The following is an 18,665-nucleotide window of genomic DNA, read 5'->3' as shown; positions in this document are numbered from 1 at the left end:
TTCTTCTTCTTCTTCTTCTTCTTCTTCTTCTTCTTCTTCTTAGTATTATTATTATTATTATTGATAAAAACTTAAAAACAAAACTAAACTCAGGATCACGTGCAGTCTGTGGGTGTGTGGCGACACCTGGTGGTGAAGAGGTGGCAGCAAAATCATAGAAACGTGGATTTTCTAAATTCGGAACATTTACACAATATTTTCATTTTCGAAAATGTTTTACATCATAAATTGTGTCTCATAGAAGTTGCTCTGTTTTTACACGTTTATATCAAAAGTTGATTAAAAACAGAAATAGTGTCACAAATTATAACATTTTTAAATTAAATACTGGACATGAACTAATTTTAACCCAACTTTGTTTTATTGTTTTACAACAATATTTACCTAATATCAAGACTGCAGCTTCAAATATTTCCTGTTTTCTGTTGTATTCTATCTTACAGTTGATTTTATATTTTATATTTTATTGTGAGTTTAATTTCTTATGACTCACGTTAAACTCTTGTGATGTCAGGTTTGGCCTTTGTTAATTTGTTATTCAGAAATGATATTTTAAAGCAGCAGTTTAGTTGTTACGCTCCAGTCTGGCGCTGTCGTTCTCCCTCCAGCCACTAGAGCCCCCTCACCTTCTCATGTCTCTGTCACCTGACCCCCCCACTCACCCTGTGTGTGTGTGTGTGTGTGTGTGTGTGTGTGTGTGTGTCTCTCTCATGTTCCTTCTGTTTGTTTTGCAGGTTTTTTCTTCCTCTTCTCAAAGTGACTTTTAAACATGAAAGTTAATGTCGTTTTAAGTTTTTATTCAGTTTCAGAAGTAAAACTAAAAACACTTTTCAAATTTCACCGTTGTGTCTTCATCTGCATTTGACTGTCACTCACTTCTGTTGTGGCTGTTTTTCTGTCGTGTGGCTTTTATATAAATTAAGATAAATTAAAAAGCGGATTCACACGTTTTACCTGCGGCCAACCACAGCTGCTCAAACGTGATTGGTCAGCCTCCAAACGATGTCACCAGGGCAAGATGGCGGCGCCCGAGATGTTTTAGCTCCATCTTTGTTCGAAGGGAGGAAGTGGATACGTGTCGTGCATCTTTATATAAAGTCTATCGCTACCTTTATTTATAGCTGGACACAATGAGCTTCCTGTGTTTAGACAAGTCCCATCTGATAGGACTCACTTGTCACTCGCCCCGGTGTTTGATTCCCTGTGACACCTGCTCAGCAGCAGCTCAGGCTGAATAGGAAGCCAGTGTTTGAACAGAGGACAGATGGCGAGCAGAGGGGAGGACGAGTGTCCAGCAGGGTTTACCTGCTCTTTAATGTCCTCAGCCGTCTCGTCTCAGCTCTGTGGACGTGCGAGGCTCCATTACACTTTAATCAAAACCTGCTCCGGCTTCTTAACATCATATCATCGTCCTCACTGTTTGTACAGTCGCTGTCCTCTCTGTCCTCTCTGTTGTTGTCCGGCAGCGGGAGACGTCTTCAAAGAAACGCTTCATATCTACATCTGCCTCCAGACTCTCAGATCTCAGCGAGGGACGAGCGAGGGCCACAAGAGCAGAGCGACACGGGGGCCACGCGGGGCGACCGACCCCGATGTCTCACACTGTTACAGGAAACACAGCGAGGACGGAGGAGCAGGCAGGTGGCTCGCTGTGGAAACCTTAACCCTGAACGTGTGGTCAGATACAGAGCAGATTATACTGGACTGGAGACAGAAAAACATCAGACTGAGAGATAGGAGAGTTAAACACTGTTTTAAAGCTTCATTCATTTCTACCACTTTGAGACAAACGGGACAAAGTTCTACAAATCACTGTTCACTGACGAGAAGCTTTGGACATGGTGGTAATTCGGAGCCGTGTTTGTGTTTCCAGAAAACCCTGAAAACCTGCAGCTGTTTCATGTCTTCACCTGCGTTTGGGTGCAAAGCAAATCTGAGCAGAAAGAGGGAAACTGTCCCGGAGCTGCAGAGTTAGGAGCAGATACGTTCTCGTAATATCAAAGTTGGCCAAAGACCCAACTGTCTTTTCGGTTCCTGTGCTTCAAAGGGCCTCATCTTACACTGGATTCAAATCTGGATTCAAATCTGAATCTGAAAACTGTTTACAAAACATTTTACAACTTTGAAATTCTGGCAGTGAAATGTTTCCAATCCAAAAATGTATTCAGAGCATTAAAAGAAAACAAATCTGTTACTGGATTGAATTATTAATATTAGGATGTAGTTTAAAATTGAATGAGGTTGAAGTTTACATGTGACAAATGTCCACATTATGTAAAACTGAAATATAGTTTTCTTTTAAGCAGTTTAAATGTTTTGAATGTGTCTGAAATCAGGACAGAACCAGATCAGAGCTGCAGAAACAGTCAGACGACATCATCACTCCGGTTTCCCACGTGCATTCATTAAAAAACACAAATACATCAACAACAGGTTGTTCAATCAATACTCACAATCATATCCGCAAATGAACAGTTACAGGTTTTATGAGCAGATCTCCACAGTTACACTGACACAACGTCAATTCAGTTCATGTCCTGTTGGAGGGAATGGAAATGTACCTGGTGACTTTAGAGTGTGTGTGTGTGTGTGTGTGTGTGTGTGTGTGTGTGTGTGTGTGTGTGTGTGTGTGTGTGTGTGTGTGTGTGTGTGTTTAGTGGAGCTGTGGCTCTGCTGGTCGGTGGTGTAGTCGTCCGTCTGTTTGAAGAGCAGCGTCCTCGCTCCTGCTTCCTTTCTCGCTCCGTCCAGTTGCATCTCACGAGGATTTTTGTATCTGGAGCCGAGTTCAGTACCTTCACACAACTGCAGCAGCTCAAATACAACTCTGATTCCTCCTTACAGAGAGACGGAGTATTTAAAACCCACTAAATGACACTAACCACTGATTCACTCACAGAGAAACCAAACTGTTTTTCTTTTTTTCCTCATAACTCTATAAAACACATTCTGTCACATTTCTACCGTCTACGGGAACGAGAAAAAAAAACAAATTCTTCAGGAGAAAAATAAATAACTTGTCATCTTATCTGGTTTATCTGGACGAACATCAGCTGCTGACACTTCATCATGATACAAGACACATACTTCCTCTGAGCTGAGGTCACGTCGGGGCCCCGGGGCCGACTGGCTGAGGGCCACGGCCGTAGCTGGAGCGTCCCTGGGGCCCGGCGTGCTCGGGGTCCCTGGGATGACGGGTGTTTTGGATTAAGAGGACGGAGCAAAGGGTCACGAGGGTTTCGTGGCCCTGCGAGGTGACAAGGGGGTGGACTCCCGCTGCCAGCGCTTGTGGTTCCCACTGTACAGGGAGGAGATGGAGGCGTGGTTGGGGGCCTGGTGCTGCGGCAGAGCGCGGCGGGGATACAGCGGCCCCCCCCTGAGCAGCACCACGTCCCGCACGGCGCCGCGGAAAGGCTTACTGACGAAGCAGTAGAGGAAGAAGTTGACGGCCGTGTTGAGCATGGCCAGCATGTTGGACAGGTCGTAGGCCAAGTGGACGCGCCAGTCTCTGTGGACCGAGGACACGTACAGGTGGTAGATGACCACGACCGTCCTGGGGGCCCACAGCACAGAGAACACGGAGGTGATGGCCAGCAGCATGGCCGTGGTTTTCCCAAGTCGCCCTGGAGGCGCCGACTTCGGCCCACATTCCTCGTGGCAGCGCTGCTGCCTCTGCCTCACCATCAGCGTCCGGATTATCAACGAGTTCAGCACCAAGAAGATGCTGCAGGGCAGGAAGTAGATGATGGTCACGTGTGTCCATATGAGGACGGTGTCCCGCGCCGTGGGCGCGTGGCTGTTCCTCCACATGTCTGACCACCAGAAGAAGGGCACGCCGGACACGAGCGATAACGCCAGGACCACGGCGATGATCTTCCTGGCTCGGGCCGGGTAGCTGATCTGGCGGTGGAGGAGGGGGTGGCACAGCGCCACATAGCGGTCCACGGTGAGGGGCACGGTGGACCAGATGGAGGCGTGATTGGCAGCGAACTCTGCGGCGCTGACGGAGTGCAGCAGGAGTGAAGGGACATCGCGGTGAAAGACCGCCGTCTCCAGCAGGAAGCCGACGAAGATGATGAAGAGTTGGGAGAGAATGTCTGAGCCCGTCACTGCCAGGAGGTAATAATACAGAGCTTTCTTGGTGCGGGACGCCAGACGAGCCAAGGCCACCGCCGTGAGGACGTTCACTGAAAGAGACAAACATCACGTCAGGTCTGAGCAGGAAGAAGAAAACCAGTTAAATCTGTGGTGACGCTGAACTCTGACCTCAGATCATCTCTGGGTAATGTCAGAGGAAACTGTTCCTCCAACTTTCTTCTTCTTCTGAGCTAACTGATGAAGGTTATAATCAGGGGACTAGATGTGTCTCATTAATCAGTACACACAGCGTCTCTGTGGATTTGACAGGATGTGTTTGTGTTCTCTTGTCGACAGCAGAATATTTATGTTGCCTGTGGCCTCCGACCTTTTACCTTTATGTCCCTGTGAGTATAATGAGGACACCCAGAGGTCACGTGGACGCTCGTCCACTCGTCCTCTTGTTGTGATCGCCGCTCTTCCCCTGATCCCTGCTCGATCAATATTCATCGACTTGTAGACGAAGCTCAGTAATGAGAACAACGCTGGTGTAAACACCTTCCATCAAACTGGCAGTTATTTCCACTTCCTGGATTATTGAGGCCATAAATTTTGCTGTGGCGAGATTCCAAGGACGGATGGAAATGAGCTCATAAACCCAAACGTATTGATGGTTAGATCATTGGATTATTGCCGCCTGTGAAAAGAGCCGTCAGAGGCTAAGATGCTGCAACACTATATTATCTGAATGGGCCATTAGCGCTGCAGTAAAGTACCTGAGCATTGATTTCTCCTCTCGGGGGCAGTTCCCACTTTTGTTCTGAAAAGACGTCGAAGCAGAGATTCAACGGGTTCTCGTTTTACACATCGACTGTGGCTCAGTGCAGAAGCAGCTGATTAAAAGACGTTTAAAGGGTCGGTCCTGTGGAAAGAAAGGTTGAGCTCAGTTAAACGTCTGGTACCTGGGACTCCCACACACAGCAGGACGCTGTAGTAGATGACCGGGATGAAGCCCAACACACACTTGGACTTCTGCAGCTCCTCGGGTTTCAGGCCCAGCTCCCGGGGGCCGGACGCCGTCACATTGGGCCAGTCGATCATGACCTTGGTGCTTCCCCTGGAGAACGAGGCAGAGACAGAGCAACGGTTCAAAGTCTGAACGCAGAAAGTCCAGAAAAACTAATAACTTTGTCCGACTGTGGATTTAAAGGATGAATCTGATGTTCTATACTTTTCTTACTGTAAACAGAGACAGAGTCGCGTTGTGGGAAAGTCCAGAGAGTCGGATTTAAAGGATTTAAAGGATTTAAAGGATTTAAACTGCTGCGTAATACTGAAACAGATTTACTGTAAAGTTAAGGTCGGGTTTAACAAATGCAGGCTTTAAGAATTAGTCAATGTTTTTGTGCTTTTTATTCTGCACGTTAATTAGATATATAAATACATTAAATATATATAATGTTTTTAATGTTTTATCAGTTTTTTATCCAAATTGCAACTGAAACGAAAAAGGAATAACTGAAAATCAAAAGTTGTTGATTTAGTTTCTCAAGTGGACTAAGTATTTAATAAAGATCTAGTTTCATGATCGAGGGGATGAACTTATTCAACAGCAGGTAAATTGAGGAAATCTGTATTTAAACTAGGTTTCATTTGCAAAAATTCTTATTTTGTAAATCAATAATTACTTTATTAAATCCTTTGGTTTACTGAGGTCAGGGAGGAACCTGTGATATTATAGATATTAATATAACGAGTCTCACATGATGACGTCACATGCAGATGCTTCATCAGCTAACTGATGTTCGCTGAGTCAAACAGATTCAAACAGTGAAAACGCAGCGTTTGGACTCAGTCGATTAAACGTCAGCTCGTCAACAACAGATGGGCCGAACGCCACGACCCCGTCGCCCTCCACCCGCCCCGCCGTCATTACCGTCTCCCTGTCTGACCTTTTCACCTGGTGTCGTCCATCCTGTTTTCCTCCGTCTCTCTCGTCCTAATTTGCTCCGCTCATGCATGAGGCCATATTTGAACTGTGTTATCTCTGCAGCCTTCACTCACAAACCATTTGTAGAAGCTCAACCAACGTAAACACCATCACCGCTGAAACTGGCCCCACGACTGAGGGTGAATCACCAACTCTTTGGTTTCTGTTGTCGTAAAAGCAGCTGTTTCTGTGCCAGAACCCTGGATGGGCACATAAAATAAATGTGCATCGAACATCTCAACGCGCGGCTGCTCGGATTCACCCCCCCCACGTTAAGAAGAGGTCTGAAATAGATTCATGGAGATCGATGGTGTAACTCAGTCTGTGGCACAGGGAGCTGGTGCATTGTGGGACGGAGTCGGTGAGAGACTTGATTCACGTCACGAGTCAAAGTGACCGACGGGCTTTTTTTATCCTCGTTACCTGGTAGAAGACGTGAAAAGTCTGAATCATTTACTTAAATTATTCTATCTGATATTTATGTCACTGTATTAAACATTAAAAAAATATTATTTAAAAAAAAGAGTACGTCCAATCGTATTGTTTGATAATAGCTGAGTTTTCCTGAGTTGTTAATAATAATAATAATAATAATACATTTTATTTTACAACACCTTTCTCTACACCTAAGAATACCTATAACAATTTAATAAATAATTAAAGTAAAACCAAGCATTGAATTCAGGCCATAAAAACATGGGTCAACTCCATCAATAGAAATCTACACAACAGAAAAACAATAGATATTTTTAAAGATGTTTTTATCATCTGTTGTTTCCAATGTGAAAAAAAACAAGAGAGAATTAGCATCTGGGTGAAATGGAGGCTGTTAAATGTGTTGTCATTAATTTACTATAGACGAATGTTCCTCTGTTTCCTCTGTTACATCTGAAGTCCTCCTCCGTCTGTGATGTTGTGAGACGACGTCTTCACGCTCCAGCGTTTTGACACTAAGTCTTAAATCCAGACCATAAATTAGGAGATTGTCGTCTTTGTTTATGGATGAAAACATTCTCAGATTTCACTCTTTGTCACGTAACCGGCTCCACGTGCTGAGTCGTCTTATTCAGTATTAATAAGGACTCAGCTCCCTCAGGAGAAGCAGATAAACTGTACATTCATCTGCAGTGTGTGACCCCCTCTCTGTTCTCTACTGAACTTATATATGAAATGTGTGTTTACCACATAAGAAAACATACTAGACATAATAAAAAAACATTTAAAATCTCTTATCTCTTTGATATCACAGCTGCATCAGATAAAGAAAACGCACAACAACAGTTTGATGTGTTGTTAAATCCCCAGTTTTCACAGCCTCAAAGGTTAAACGGTTTAGATAAGGAATATGAATATTTTATTGATTCTTAAATCTGTTCCTGTTTGATTAGATTTTGTGGAACCTGTTGCATCATCAGCTACATTTCCTGATCTCTGTCTCCGGATGAGACTGATGTAACGACTCGACTGAAGCTCCCGCGCTGCAGGAACCTGCACAGGAAACAACATTCCTCCTGCTTGAGCACTTTTCCTTTCTGCTCTAACACCTGATGTGTTTGCTCTGAGCCTCGTCTCAGGACCACGAGGACCATTGGACGATGGAGAAGGTTGTGAGGTTGCCGGCTAAACGCCACGAGGGACCAGTAATTAAACTGGTCAGTCAATATCCCAGCAGCCACTTCTCCTCCACCGGCCGAGCTCCTCTTTAATGATGAAGGCAGCAAATGAGAGCGTGAGGAGTTCTGCGTCTCCTCGTCTTCATCACACTTCACTCTCCCTCTCGTTTCCTGAGCTGACAAATCGTCGTGTCCGTTCCCTCGGGTGCTGCAGACCCTGGATCTGGATATGGAGGCGTTTGCACCTCCGTGGTGTTTCATTAAACTCACTCTCAGACAGTTACAGACTTTCTACTCAGGGGAAATGAAAGGAATCGACATGGCAGCAGAAGACCTCGATCATATTCTGCTTCTGCTTCATTCCTCTGAATCAACCTCACAGCTGAGCGACTGCAGATCAGAGGCCGAGGGCTGGTTCTGATTCAGACTCGTCTTCCCAGGGTTGAGATGCAGCTGGAGGCTCCAGGCTGCGGCTCTGCAGGAGGCCTCCGTGCCCAGGAAGCTGATCTGAACTCTGCCCGTGCTCCGCTGGGTCCTTTTAATTATTCATCAAGAGACACAGCACCTGAAACAACAGCGCTGCCAGATAAAGGGAGCCGCCGGCCTCACTGTACAGCAAACATATCGTTTTCCATGGGAGCCAGGACGATGCATTTTGAAATGTGAAGCAACTGCTATGGGAAATCAATGGCTGCTGTCCTCATCGTGCAGAACTGTGCTGCTGCAAAGTTCATGCACGAGGAAAATACCCTGACCTGTGGTCCGCGCTGTTAGCAAGACACCGTCCAGAAGTGCAGTTTGGCAGAAATTACAGCGAATATAAAGATAAATGTGTCTTTCTCAGAAGATCTCAGGGGAGAAACCACAAGAAAACTATACGAGTAACCTCAATTAACGTGACCGCTCAGAGTTCAGTACAGTGTCAGTTATGAGACGATGCAGAGACTCTCCCTGCTTCTTTAAATAACTTTTATAATAAGACTTCACCTTGAATCAACATCTGTTGCTGCTCCGATTGCAGAAGAAACACTTGAACACAAGTGATCACGGAGCTTTTCTCTGACTTGTGTGTTTAATCTCAGCGTCTGCAGTCTTACCTTCTACATCCAGTTCTCACAGGGACTCTCCACCTGAGCTGCAGCCGCTCCTCTGCTCTGTCGTCCCCCCGAGGCTCCTACAGAGTCCCATCGCTGACGGACACAGGCTGAGGAGGTGAGGAGGAGGAGGAGGAGGAGGAGGAGGAGGAGGAGGAGAAGGAGGAGGAGAAGGAGGAGAAGTGGAGTCCAGGCAGCTGGTACATCACTGCGACGAGTGACAAGAGGGAGACGGGAGAAATGAGGCAGAGGGGGAGTGAAAATGTGGGAAGGGTAAGACAGGAGGGAGAGGGAGAGAGAGGGAGGGACTGATGTGAGGATGGAAAGAGGTAAATGACACAGAGAGAGAGATGAAGAGCAGAGCACAGCAGAGAGGGATAGAGGGGAAACCAGTGGAAAACCACAGGGAATGAAGTGTGCTGGTGTCTGGTCGGCGGCGTTCCAGCTGCATATTGCAGAGGCTTCACACAGGGATTTAGGTCTGAAGTGTGTTCACGCTGGAAAAGAGCACACAAAGTTGTGAGTGTGCAGAAAGAGGCTGAATCCAAACTCCAGCCGGGAACAAACTGTGACCGTGTCGTTGCAGATTCACAGTAAAACCGTCAGAGTCTCACTTTGATTAACGTCCAGCGCAACTTTCCGGTCTAAAAACTTCACAAAGTTGTTTGTGCAAAATGTTTTAATGATAAAACTGATTCATAAATCCAACTCGGAACAGTAAAGCAGCTTTTTGTTGAAAGACTCAAAAGAGAAAACAAACCTGAGTCTGCGTCGTGCTAAAGACCTCGTGAGGCTAAATGCTAACTTCAGCTCCTTCAGGGATAAACGCACAACACATGTTTCATCTTTGTTTAGTGTGTTGCTAGTTGTGCGTGATTGTGAGTCTCAACCTCTCCATGTAAAGTGATTATCTTGTGATTAGTCCAATATATTTATAATATATGATGTTTTATGTAAACTACCTTTCTATAGTTATTATAGTTAATGAAGATACGTGATGTTTTTTATTTTACATAAATACATAACTAAGTATTTAGCATGGAATGAGGACACAGTGCTGCAGGAGGTTCAGTGTCGTCTCCGAGAAGTTAACACACACACACACACACACACACACACACACACACAGACAGACAGACACACACGCACAGCGTTGTCTTTAACCTCACGCAGTGAAAACCAACCTTTTGTCCCAATGAGCATCTTTTTATTGTGACATTTATGAGCCTACGACTTTATTAGCACACGTCCACACACGAGACGACGCTCAGCAGGAGACGCTTCTTAATCACATGTATGAATTCGTAGCAGCATTTGGATCTAACTCACTTGCGAGGGAGGAAATCAGTGAGATCAGTGGACGTGGAGCCGATTTGTTGTTTAGTATGAGACGGACGAGTCCTTAATTCAGCTAAATCCTCGGAGAACTCTCGTCTCACGACTGCAAATTGTTGGTAATAGCAAAGCTCCAAAGAAAACAGTGCATGAAACGAGCGAAGCACGAATTCATCCATCAGCTTAGTCTGTTGACGGATCGTTTACGAACCTGAGGCCGACGGGAGCTCTGACACAGTTTGGTGTCCGTCATCCTGCAGCTGCGAATCATTTTATGTGTTTATTCGACTTACAGTGACAAACCTCTGACCTCAGGCTGCAGCAGGGGGCAGTCGAGCAAATAATGAAGCTTGGCAGGCGGCGATCAGAGGCCGACATGAGTCGTTATTGATCGGAGCTGTTGGATCTGAGGGTGAAGACGCAGAGGGAGGATCAGGGAGGAAGTGAGAGGTTAAACTTAATGTCTTCTTCTCGATGCCGAGGTGGATATGTGTCTCCACAGTCAACAGAATGAAGTGACTTTAGAAAACCCAGAACAGATCACTGAGGCAGAACCAACACGGTATAACGTCTGTTCCTTCTGGTCTATCACGGTACCTCTGCTAGATTCATCCCATAAACCACAGACTGTTCATCAAAATGTTCGTAGACTCCAGGTCCGGAAAGAGAAGCCAACGTAGAAGTGCCTGAAACGTGTATTCTCTCAAATGACCAGCAGGGGGCGACTCCACTGGTTGTTTCTATAGAAGTCAATGAGAAAATGACTTCTCACTTGATTTATAACGTCAGTAAACATTTCTCTAAGGAGTTTACGTCTCAGTTTGAGTCTGTAACGCATCGTCTGCTTTAAGGCGTGGATACGGCCGCAGGTGTAGGTGGGCGTGTCCTTGATCTCTCAGTCAGGCTCCACCCACTGCTCCTCCTAATATGGTTACTTCTGGTTTCAAAAATCAAAGATGGCGCTGGACAATTTGCCAAAATTGAGGCTTCACATCCTTTAAATGATCTGTATTATTTACACGTTACGAGGGTTGTAATTTAAATTTCTTTATAATTCTTTTGCCTGAGAACTTCTTTAAATTCTGAATTCAGAATCTTTGAGTCATCAGATGATAAAAGAAGACAAACTCTCCCGAAATGGAAAAAGTTCTGTCTCAAGAATGTTCTGGACGTGAGTCGAGGAACTTCCTGTCTCTGATTACATGAGTGTGGATTGAGAGAAGAAGGTCGTATTTAAATAAACTGTTTAATGATCATTTCGGTGCAGAACGTTTAAATCTCTAACGGCAGCAGAGGTTTATGTTGGAGCTCCACCTGCCAACGCTCCCGCAAACAAGCGCCTCCTCTTCCTCTGGGGCCCGGTGGCAGTCTGAAGGAGGCGGGTGGAGGTTAATGGAGCCACTGCAGAGAGATAAAGTGATGCTGGGGCCGAGCTCCTCCTCTCACAGGTCACCTCCCTCCGGACGCCGGCCACGACCTCGGCTCGCCAAACTGTCAGTCTGTGCAGCTTTCAGGCAAAAAGACTGAAACACGAGCGGCTCTCCAGACAAACACTGTCACCTGATCTCTGCTCTGACTCTGAGACGCTGCAGCAGGAAGATGGTCACCCCCACCCGGGAGGGGATGGTTTACTCTGCGTCTGTTAACAGGATTCACACCAAAACTACTGCAGAGAAGAAGCCATTCAAGTTTGGTGCAGATCTGGATCCAGGGATTATTTATATCATATTCTTGTTGATTTCCTGTGGAATAATTCATGGATCACGATGAAAAGTTGCAGCTTGATTTAAAACTGTCTTTATCCCCGTTTGTTTTTAAAGTTGAAATGCTGCACACTTGTGAAACAGGGATTTTTGTACTTTGTGGTGTAAACAAAGGTTGAAACTGATTTATTTCTCTGCTTCATTGCACAGAATTTACTGTCAACACAACGTGACAATAAACCTGTAGAAGTTGAGCAACATTTATGGATCAGTAGCTTAGACCAGCTCCAGCTCTCCTGGTGTAGCTGCAGCACAATCACTGCACGTCTCTAACTGACGTTTCATTATTAGTCCAAAACATACCGAAGCTGTGACGCTCGAACAAACAAGCTCAATCTGCTGCAGCTGCAGAAAACACGTCTTCAGTGATTAGAGATCATCAGTCACACTCAGGAACAAGAGTCAAACGATCAGAGAAGAGCAGAAGAAGAAAAACCTCTGAAGATAATTCACTTTAGAGAATAAACTGTTGGATTATTTCACTTTTCCTTTCATTCTTTTACATTTTGTTCACATTCTGAGATTCTTCTGTTTTGTGTCGTACTGTTTTTGTAAAAAATCATCATTTAATGTTTCATCAGTTGAGTTATTATGATTTTTACAGATTGAAAAACTCAGTAGTTTCACATGTTTGTATCTGAAATGAAGCTGCTGATCAGATGCAGCTGTTCTGCCCTCTAGTGGACATGAGCTGTAATTACAAGTAGTTTCATCTTCACACACACGCACACACACACACACACACACACACACACACACACACACACACACACACACACACACACACACACACACACACACACTGGGACTTCTTTTAATTCTAGTGGAGTCGCCCCCTGTTGGTCATTGCTCTACTTCCATCTCATCACACAGAAAACTTTGGTTTCATTTTAATATTTTGTGATACACATGAATATTTCTTTCCTCTGTCAAATGTTGTTCCTCTGAAAATGAGTCAAATTAAAATGTCAGGTTTTTCATGGGTTGCAAGAATATTTACTCTGAATTTAAACCTTTTTCACATTTCTGAAAATGTAATTTTACTGCTGTGAGAAGCACAAATCAAAATGGCCTCAGTTCATTGTCGGTAAAGAAGCTACGAGATGTAAACAGATGATTTCTGGACCAACTCTTAAAAACCAGAAACATTCTCATGACATTTGCTGCCAAAATAAAATAAATGTGAACTAAATATTTTGAGTTTTATCAAGAAAACCTTAAAGTCGCGTTCACAGAAAAACAAAACTGAACCAACCATGCTTTCCCTCTTCAGGTCACTGGTTTGTCTGAGCTGCTCCAGTCAGAGTCAGACTGGGACAGAGGAACTCATCCTGTGTCAACATCGATTCTGGTGCACGTGATCCGTGCACACGCCAACAACACTGACCAGACACCATGAAACTCATCGTACCTTCACGTGTGTCACCGCCGCAGCTCTGAACGTCTGGTTCTCTCCTGAACAGACTCTGGTTTGTGATTTTTCGTCTTTTCAAAGAAACAATCGGGACTTTTGTCAGAATCGTGAACATAGAAATATTGATTGTGTAACTGAGTCCCCCCCCCCGATGAATCGTGCTTTGGCCCGAGGCCGTGAATAAATTGCTTGTGTTGCTGTGTCACGCACATGTGTTGAACTGGGTGAACACACTGACACACATAACGACGTGTGGGGACCGAACTGCTGCTGAACTCTCAACACCGGGAGAATCTCTGGAAGTGAAACCTGTGGTAACGTCTGTCTCACCTGCAGATGCCAGGACAACTCCAGATGTTTCCCTCTCACATCTGTCCGAGGCCCCGTGCGGCCTCCTCGCCGAGTCGATGCAGCGTTGATACCCAAGGATAGGAAAGTCAGAATCAAAGTGGTAGTCATGGAAACAAGCCAGGCCTGTTTCCACCCACCGATCGATGAAGTTCTGTGTGTGACCCCCCCCGTCCCACATTCAGACACACACCACAGACCCCCACACACCTCCTCCCTCCTGGTCCTCCACAGCCGAGCGGACAGGAGCAGAAGCCAGACGAGGACGGACACAAGACGAAGAAGACAGAGAGAAGATGGTGAAACTACTGGTTCAGCTGTTACTGACTCTGAGTCTGCAGGAGGCAGCTGCTGCAGGTGAGTTGGAGACGACTCCACTGAGCTGGGGTCAGATCATCTGTGGAAATCTGATCTGAGGAGAGAATCACTTTGAATCTTTTAGTTTGGATGATGCTAAACAGTAGAAGAGCCTTTGATGGATTTCTCCTCATAGAACTAAATGTGTCACTGTTTGTGTTTCTAAAAGTTTGTTTCAGCCAAATTACCAAAAAATATGAACATTGAACAAACAGTGAACATGTTTGTAGGATCAAGGTTCATTTTTTAAAACATTGCACATATCTCATTCAAGTTTTAAACTAATTAAACTATCTGATAATCATTTTCTATCTGTGCAATTTTTATCTCACTTATGTGCAGCACTAATACTTTGTGTTCTGTTTACATTGTACTTTTTACTTCTTATCTCAAAACACAGCAGCTGCAGGTTGATGAAATCAAATCAGGTTTTCAAATGTCCACGTGTCATAGTTTCAAAGAAAGTATATAGACAGAAGAAAATGTCAGATTAAAAAAGAGTTGTGAAATATTCACTTCATCTTTCACATTTCAGGAATCAGGATATTTATGTTGTAGTAAAATAGTTTGGTTAAAATAATAAAATTACTTTTTCTTTCTTCTCAATTTTACAAGTTTTATTCTCTAATTTTCCGATCTTTGTATTTTATTAGAATTCAATCAAATCAAAATCTTCTTCTTCTCTCTTTTCTAACATGGATCATTTTTCTGATTTGTCTGAACTGATTCTTTAACACGTTCTTTTCATTAGAATCTAGACTTTGATAAAAACCCTCTCACAGCCGACCTGCACTGAATCCTGCAGATGAAGGATCGTTTTGCAGGAAGTTGTTTGTCCTGCTGCTGTTTTTCTTTGCCTGACACATGAGTTTCTTTTTCCTTCGTCCACAACATTTACACCAACGTGAAACAAACACGTCTCCACAGCAACGAGAAGGTTCAATCATCAACACAACCAGGAAACAGGAAGTTTCAAATATTCATCAAGAATCAGAAAGAGGAACAAAACTTTGGTGAATCAAGAAACAACTACTCTACTGTGTGTGTGTGTGTGTGTGTGTGTGTGTGTGTGTCTGTTTGTGTGCGTGTGTGTGCGCTACAACCACTTTAATTAAACGTGACCCACAATCCCTCATTAACCAGACGCACCAGAGCATCTGGACGGATCAATGACTCGTATAGATCTGAACGACACTGACCCACAATCTGCCCTAAAAAAAGAACTGTCCCTTCTGCTCGTTCCTACGAGAAACTAAACCTTTGATTTGAAAGTGTCTGATCCAAACTCTTATTTGTAGAACGTCTTATTTAGAGTAACACACGTGCTCCTCCATCCTCTGTCTCCCACCAGGGATGCTGAAGGTGGACGGGGCCCAGGACGGAGGCGCGGGCGGCGGGGACACCATCAGCCACTCCCTGACCCTGGTGCAGCGCCTGGAGGCCCTGCTGCTCCAGGGGAACGGCAGTGACGTGTCCCTGCGGGTGGAGACGCCGAGTGGAGACGAGGTGAAGATGATCCAGGCTCACTCTCTGGTGCTCTCCCTGCAGAGCCCCATGTTCGAGGAGCTGCTGCTGAGCCGCAACAGCAGCACGCTGGTCCTGAAGGAGAACGCCGACTGTGCCGCGGTGTTCGACAAGTTCATCAGGTGAGAGGTCACATCCACCCCCTGCTTCACGCTGAGGTATCACGCCCTCCGGTGGGATCGGCTCGAACTGCAGAGCTGCAAACGATCAATGATGAGCACATGCAGCGAGCAGAGCGGTCGATGAAGCTCCTGTGGCGCAGCACCGAGACGTCCAGGAGCCTGAGCACAGATCGATGGCTAAATCCATTTGATCCTCAACGCTGACGAGGTTGATCTGAATCTGAATTCAAAATAAAAGAGCAGCTGTGAAGAGCTGCAGGGAAACGACTTGTTAAAGCTGCACCAAATAAAACTTTGTGTGAGAAATGAATCCGATGACGAAGGAAGTGATTTCGCCTCTTTCAGCTCATTGTTTTGGTTTCATGGACGAGCGCTAGTTGAGTATTTAGCAGCTAATGAGCCAGATGACGATTTTCAGAGCACGATAGAGATAAAGAACTGATTCATATTCTCTCCAGTGGGGTTTTAATGTCGTCCTGTGTCGGCCATAATCATTTTGATTTGATAATGTTTATTATAGGGTTTTGTTTTCCGGCTTGTCGTTGGATTATACTGCCCCCAAGTGGGCAAAAAACAAACTGCAGCAGCTTTAAATAAGGCCAAAAAACCGCCAAGGCACAAAAGTCACGAAACCACTTTGAAATCTGTCCTGACCTGAGAAATCAATGATACTTTGTCCGGATCCACCAAAAGATTCAATGAGCTCTTCATTGGCCCCTGTCTGATCCCAGGCATCAGAACGAGGTGAAAACATAACCTCCATCTGTATTTCCTGCGTGTTTCCATGTGACAGGAAGTGAGTCTGATTGGTGGCGACATGTGCTGCTTCTCTCTCCGTGCAGGTATCTGTACTGTGGAGACCTGTCTCTGCGTCTGGACCAGGCCACGCCGCTCCACAAGCTGGCCTCTAAGTACCAGGTGCTGAGTCTCCAACAGGGCGTCACCCAGTACATGACCCAGAATCTGGCCCGGGACTCGCCCTCAGGCCACGTGGCGGGCTGGTACGAGTACGCCGTGCTGGCCGGGGACGTGACCCTGCGGGACAGCTGCCTCCAGTATCTGGCCTGGAACCTGTCGTCGGTGCTGCAGAGCGGCGAGTGGGTGACCATCAGCAGCCAGCTGCTCATGTCGCTGCTGCAGCGCTCCGACCTCATCCTGCAGAGCGAGATGGAGCTCTTTGCCGCTCTGGAGGCCTGGATCATCCAGAACCAGCCGGACGGCCTGACGGCGGAGAACGCCCTGAGGGCCGTGCGTTACGCCATGATGCCTCCCAAAGAGCTGTTCCGCCTGCAGACCCAGTCCCCGGTCCTGGCCCGCTACCAGGAGTCAGTGCGTGACCTCCTCTACATGTCCTACCAGTTCCACTCGGCCTCGCCGCTGCACATGGCCAAATACTTTGACGTGAACTGCAGCCTCTTCGTGCCCAGGAACTACCTGTCCTCAGTGTGGGGGTCGCCCTGGATCATCAACAACCCCACGCGAGACGACCGCAGCACCAGCTTCCAGACCCAGCTGGGGCCCAGCGGCCACGACACCAGCAAGCGGGTGACGTGGAACGCCTTGTTCTCCCCCCGCTGGCTGCCCCTCAGCTTGAGGCCAATGTACACGGACACGGGCGCCATGCAGCCGACACGCGTGGAGGGGGGTCGCCCTCGCATCATCATCACCCCTGCCACGTCCAGCGCTGACTTCGCCGGGGTGAACTTCCAGAAGACGGTGCTGGTGATGGCTCGGCAGCAGGGGAAGGTGATGGTGAGGCACGTCTACAACTTCCACCAGAGCACCGAGGAGAACGGCGACTTCTTAGCGGAGGCCGACCTTTACCGCCGGACGTCTGAATACCTCATCGACAGCTCGCTCTCCCTCCACATTGTGGTGAAGCCACTTTACCAAACCCTCATAACCATCAAGAACTGAGCCTCTTCCTCCCTCCTCTTCCTCCCTCCTCTTCCTCCCTCCTCTTCCTCCCCTGTGACCTCCTGACCTCACCCCTCGGGAACCCCAGCTCAGCTGATGTTGGTCTCATACAGAGATTCCTGATCTGAGAGCATCTGTAAATCACGACGTGTCTCTGTAAAGATGAGGCCGGTGTATTGTGGATTCATCCACCGCTGAAAATAGTCCCTCACAAATATGTGATTTCCTCCGGTTTGAGTCACTTCCTCCAGAAGCTGCAGCGTTCGGCTGCTTGAGGAAACTACTGAGCTGTTTTTAACAGAAACGTTGGTTTCGGTCTCTTCCTGTGATTCGTTGACCTCAGCCTTGTCCTTGATACTTGAGTTTCTGTTCCTGTCACTTGTTCTTTGTATCCAGTTTGATTTGTAGGTTTTTTATATGTATTGGTGCTATGACGCCCCATTTACAACGAAGGGGTCCCAGTGAGTCAGAGCCCAGGAACCAGTGATTCAGTGGTTTCAGAGGAGTTTGTTTCATATAATCTTTATTTCAACAGCAGTTTATCAACATCAACTTATTATTGCTGCTGCATCACTGAAATATACCAAACTCATCTCAGTAGGAACCGACAGGTTTAAACTTCGATCTGTAAATCACAACATCATTTGTTTCTGGGCATGTTTTTACTTTTTTGTTTAATCATAATTAATTCTTATAACCACAGTAGATGTTAGAAAGACTTTGTCATGAGTTCATTATTGTGTTTGATATTTAGATTCACTGTTGCATTAATCAATGTAAACTGATAATAAAGATTTTTACTAAAGTTTTGAAACTAAACTGAACTTCTGGGTGATTTCATGAATTCAGAGTCTGTGAGGAACTCGGATCTTCAATCCAACGATTCGGGGAAAATGAGAAAAAACCTCAGACGGAGAAACAAAAGTGAAACTTCCACGGAACAGATGACATAATAATAAAATCTGATTATAATAAAATGTAGAATAATACAGAATGATTCCTCCCAGTGTGTTGAAGTGTTATTTGTGTACAACTGGATAATTGATCAGCTTCATTCACAGATTTTTATTTACATTTTCGAACATGTAAATAAAAAAAGAGAAGTGAAACACTT

General features: G+C 45.7%; 2 protein-coding genes across 2 annotated transcripts; one reads left to right on the top strand and one right to left on the bottom strand.

Annotated features, from left to right (window-relative positions):
• Positions 1–1,637: 1,637 nt before the first annotated feature.
• gpr142 (G protein-coupled receptor 142) lies at positions 1,638–8,900 on the bottom strand. The gene is made up of 3 exons (XM_035145200.2): positions 8,775–8,900; positions 5,037–5,191; positions 1,638–4,184 (listed from the first exon to the last, which is right to left on the bottom strand). The coding sequence occupies exons 2-3, from the start codon at positions 5,173–5,175 to the stop codon at positions 3,226–3,228; spliced, it is 1,098 nt and encodes a 365-aa protein (XP_035001091.1). The 5' UTR covers positions 5,176–5,191; positions 8,775–8,900; the 3' UTR covers positions 1,638–3,225.
• A 4,947-nt stretch (positions 8,901–13,847) lies between these two features.
• On the top strand, positions 13,848–18,370 carry btbd17a (BTB (POZ) domain containing 17a). Its single transcript, XM_035145197.2, has 3 exons — positions 13,848–13,988; positions 15,340–15,634; positions 16,477–18,370. The coding sequence occupies exons 1-3, from the start codon at positions 13,928–13,930 to the stop codon at positions 17,549–17,551; spliced, it is 1,431 nt and encodes a 476-aa protein (XP_035001088.2). The 5' UTR covers positions 13,848–13,927; the 3' UTR covers positions 17,552–18,370.
• Positions 18,371–18,665: the final 295 nt, after the last annotated feature.

The sequence above is a fragment of the Hippoglossus stenolepis genome, chromosome 21 (assembly GCF_022539355.2).
Source record: "Hippoglossus stenolepis isolate QCI-W04-F060 chromosome 21, HSTE1.2, whole genome shotgun sequence".
NCBI classification, from domain to species: domain Eukaryota; kingdom Metazoa; phylum Chordata; class Actinopteri; order Pleuronectiformes; family Pleuronectidae; genus Hippoglossus; species Hippoglossus stenolepis.
Note: the sequence above shows the minus strand (reverse complement) of the source record. Positions and strands in the feature narration are given on the sequence as shown.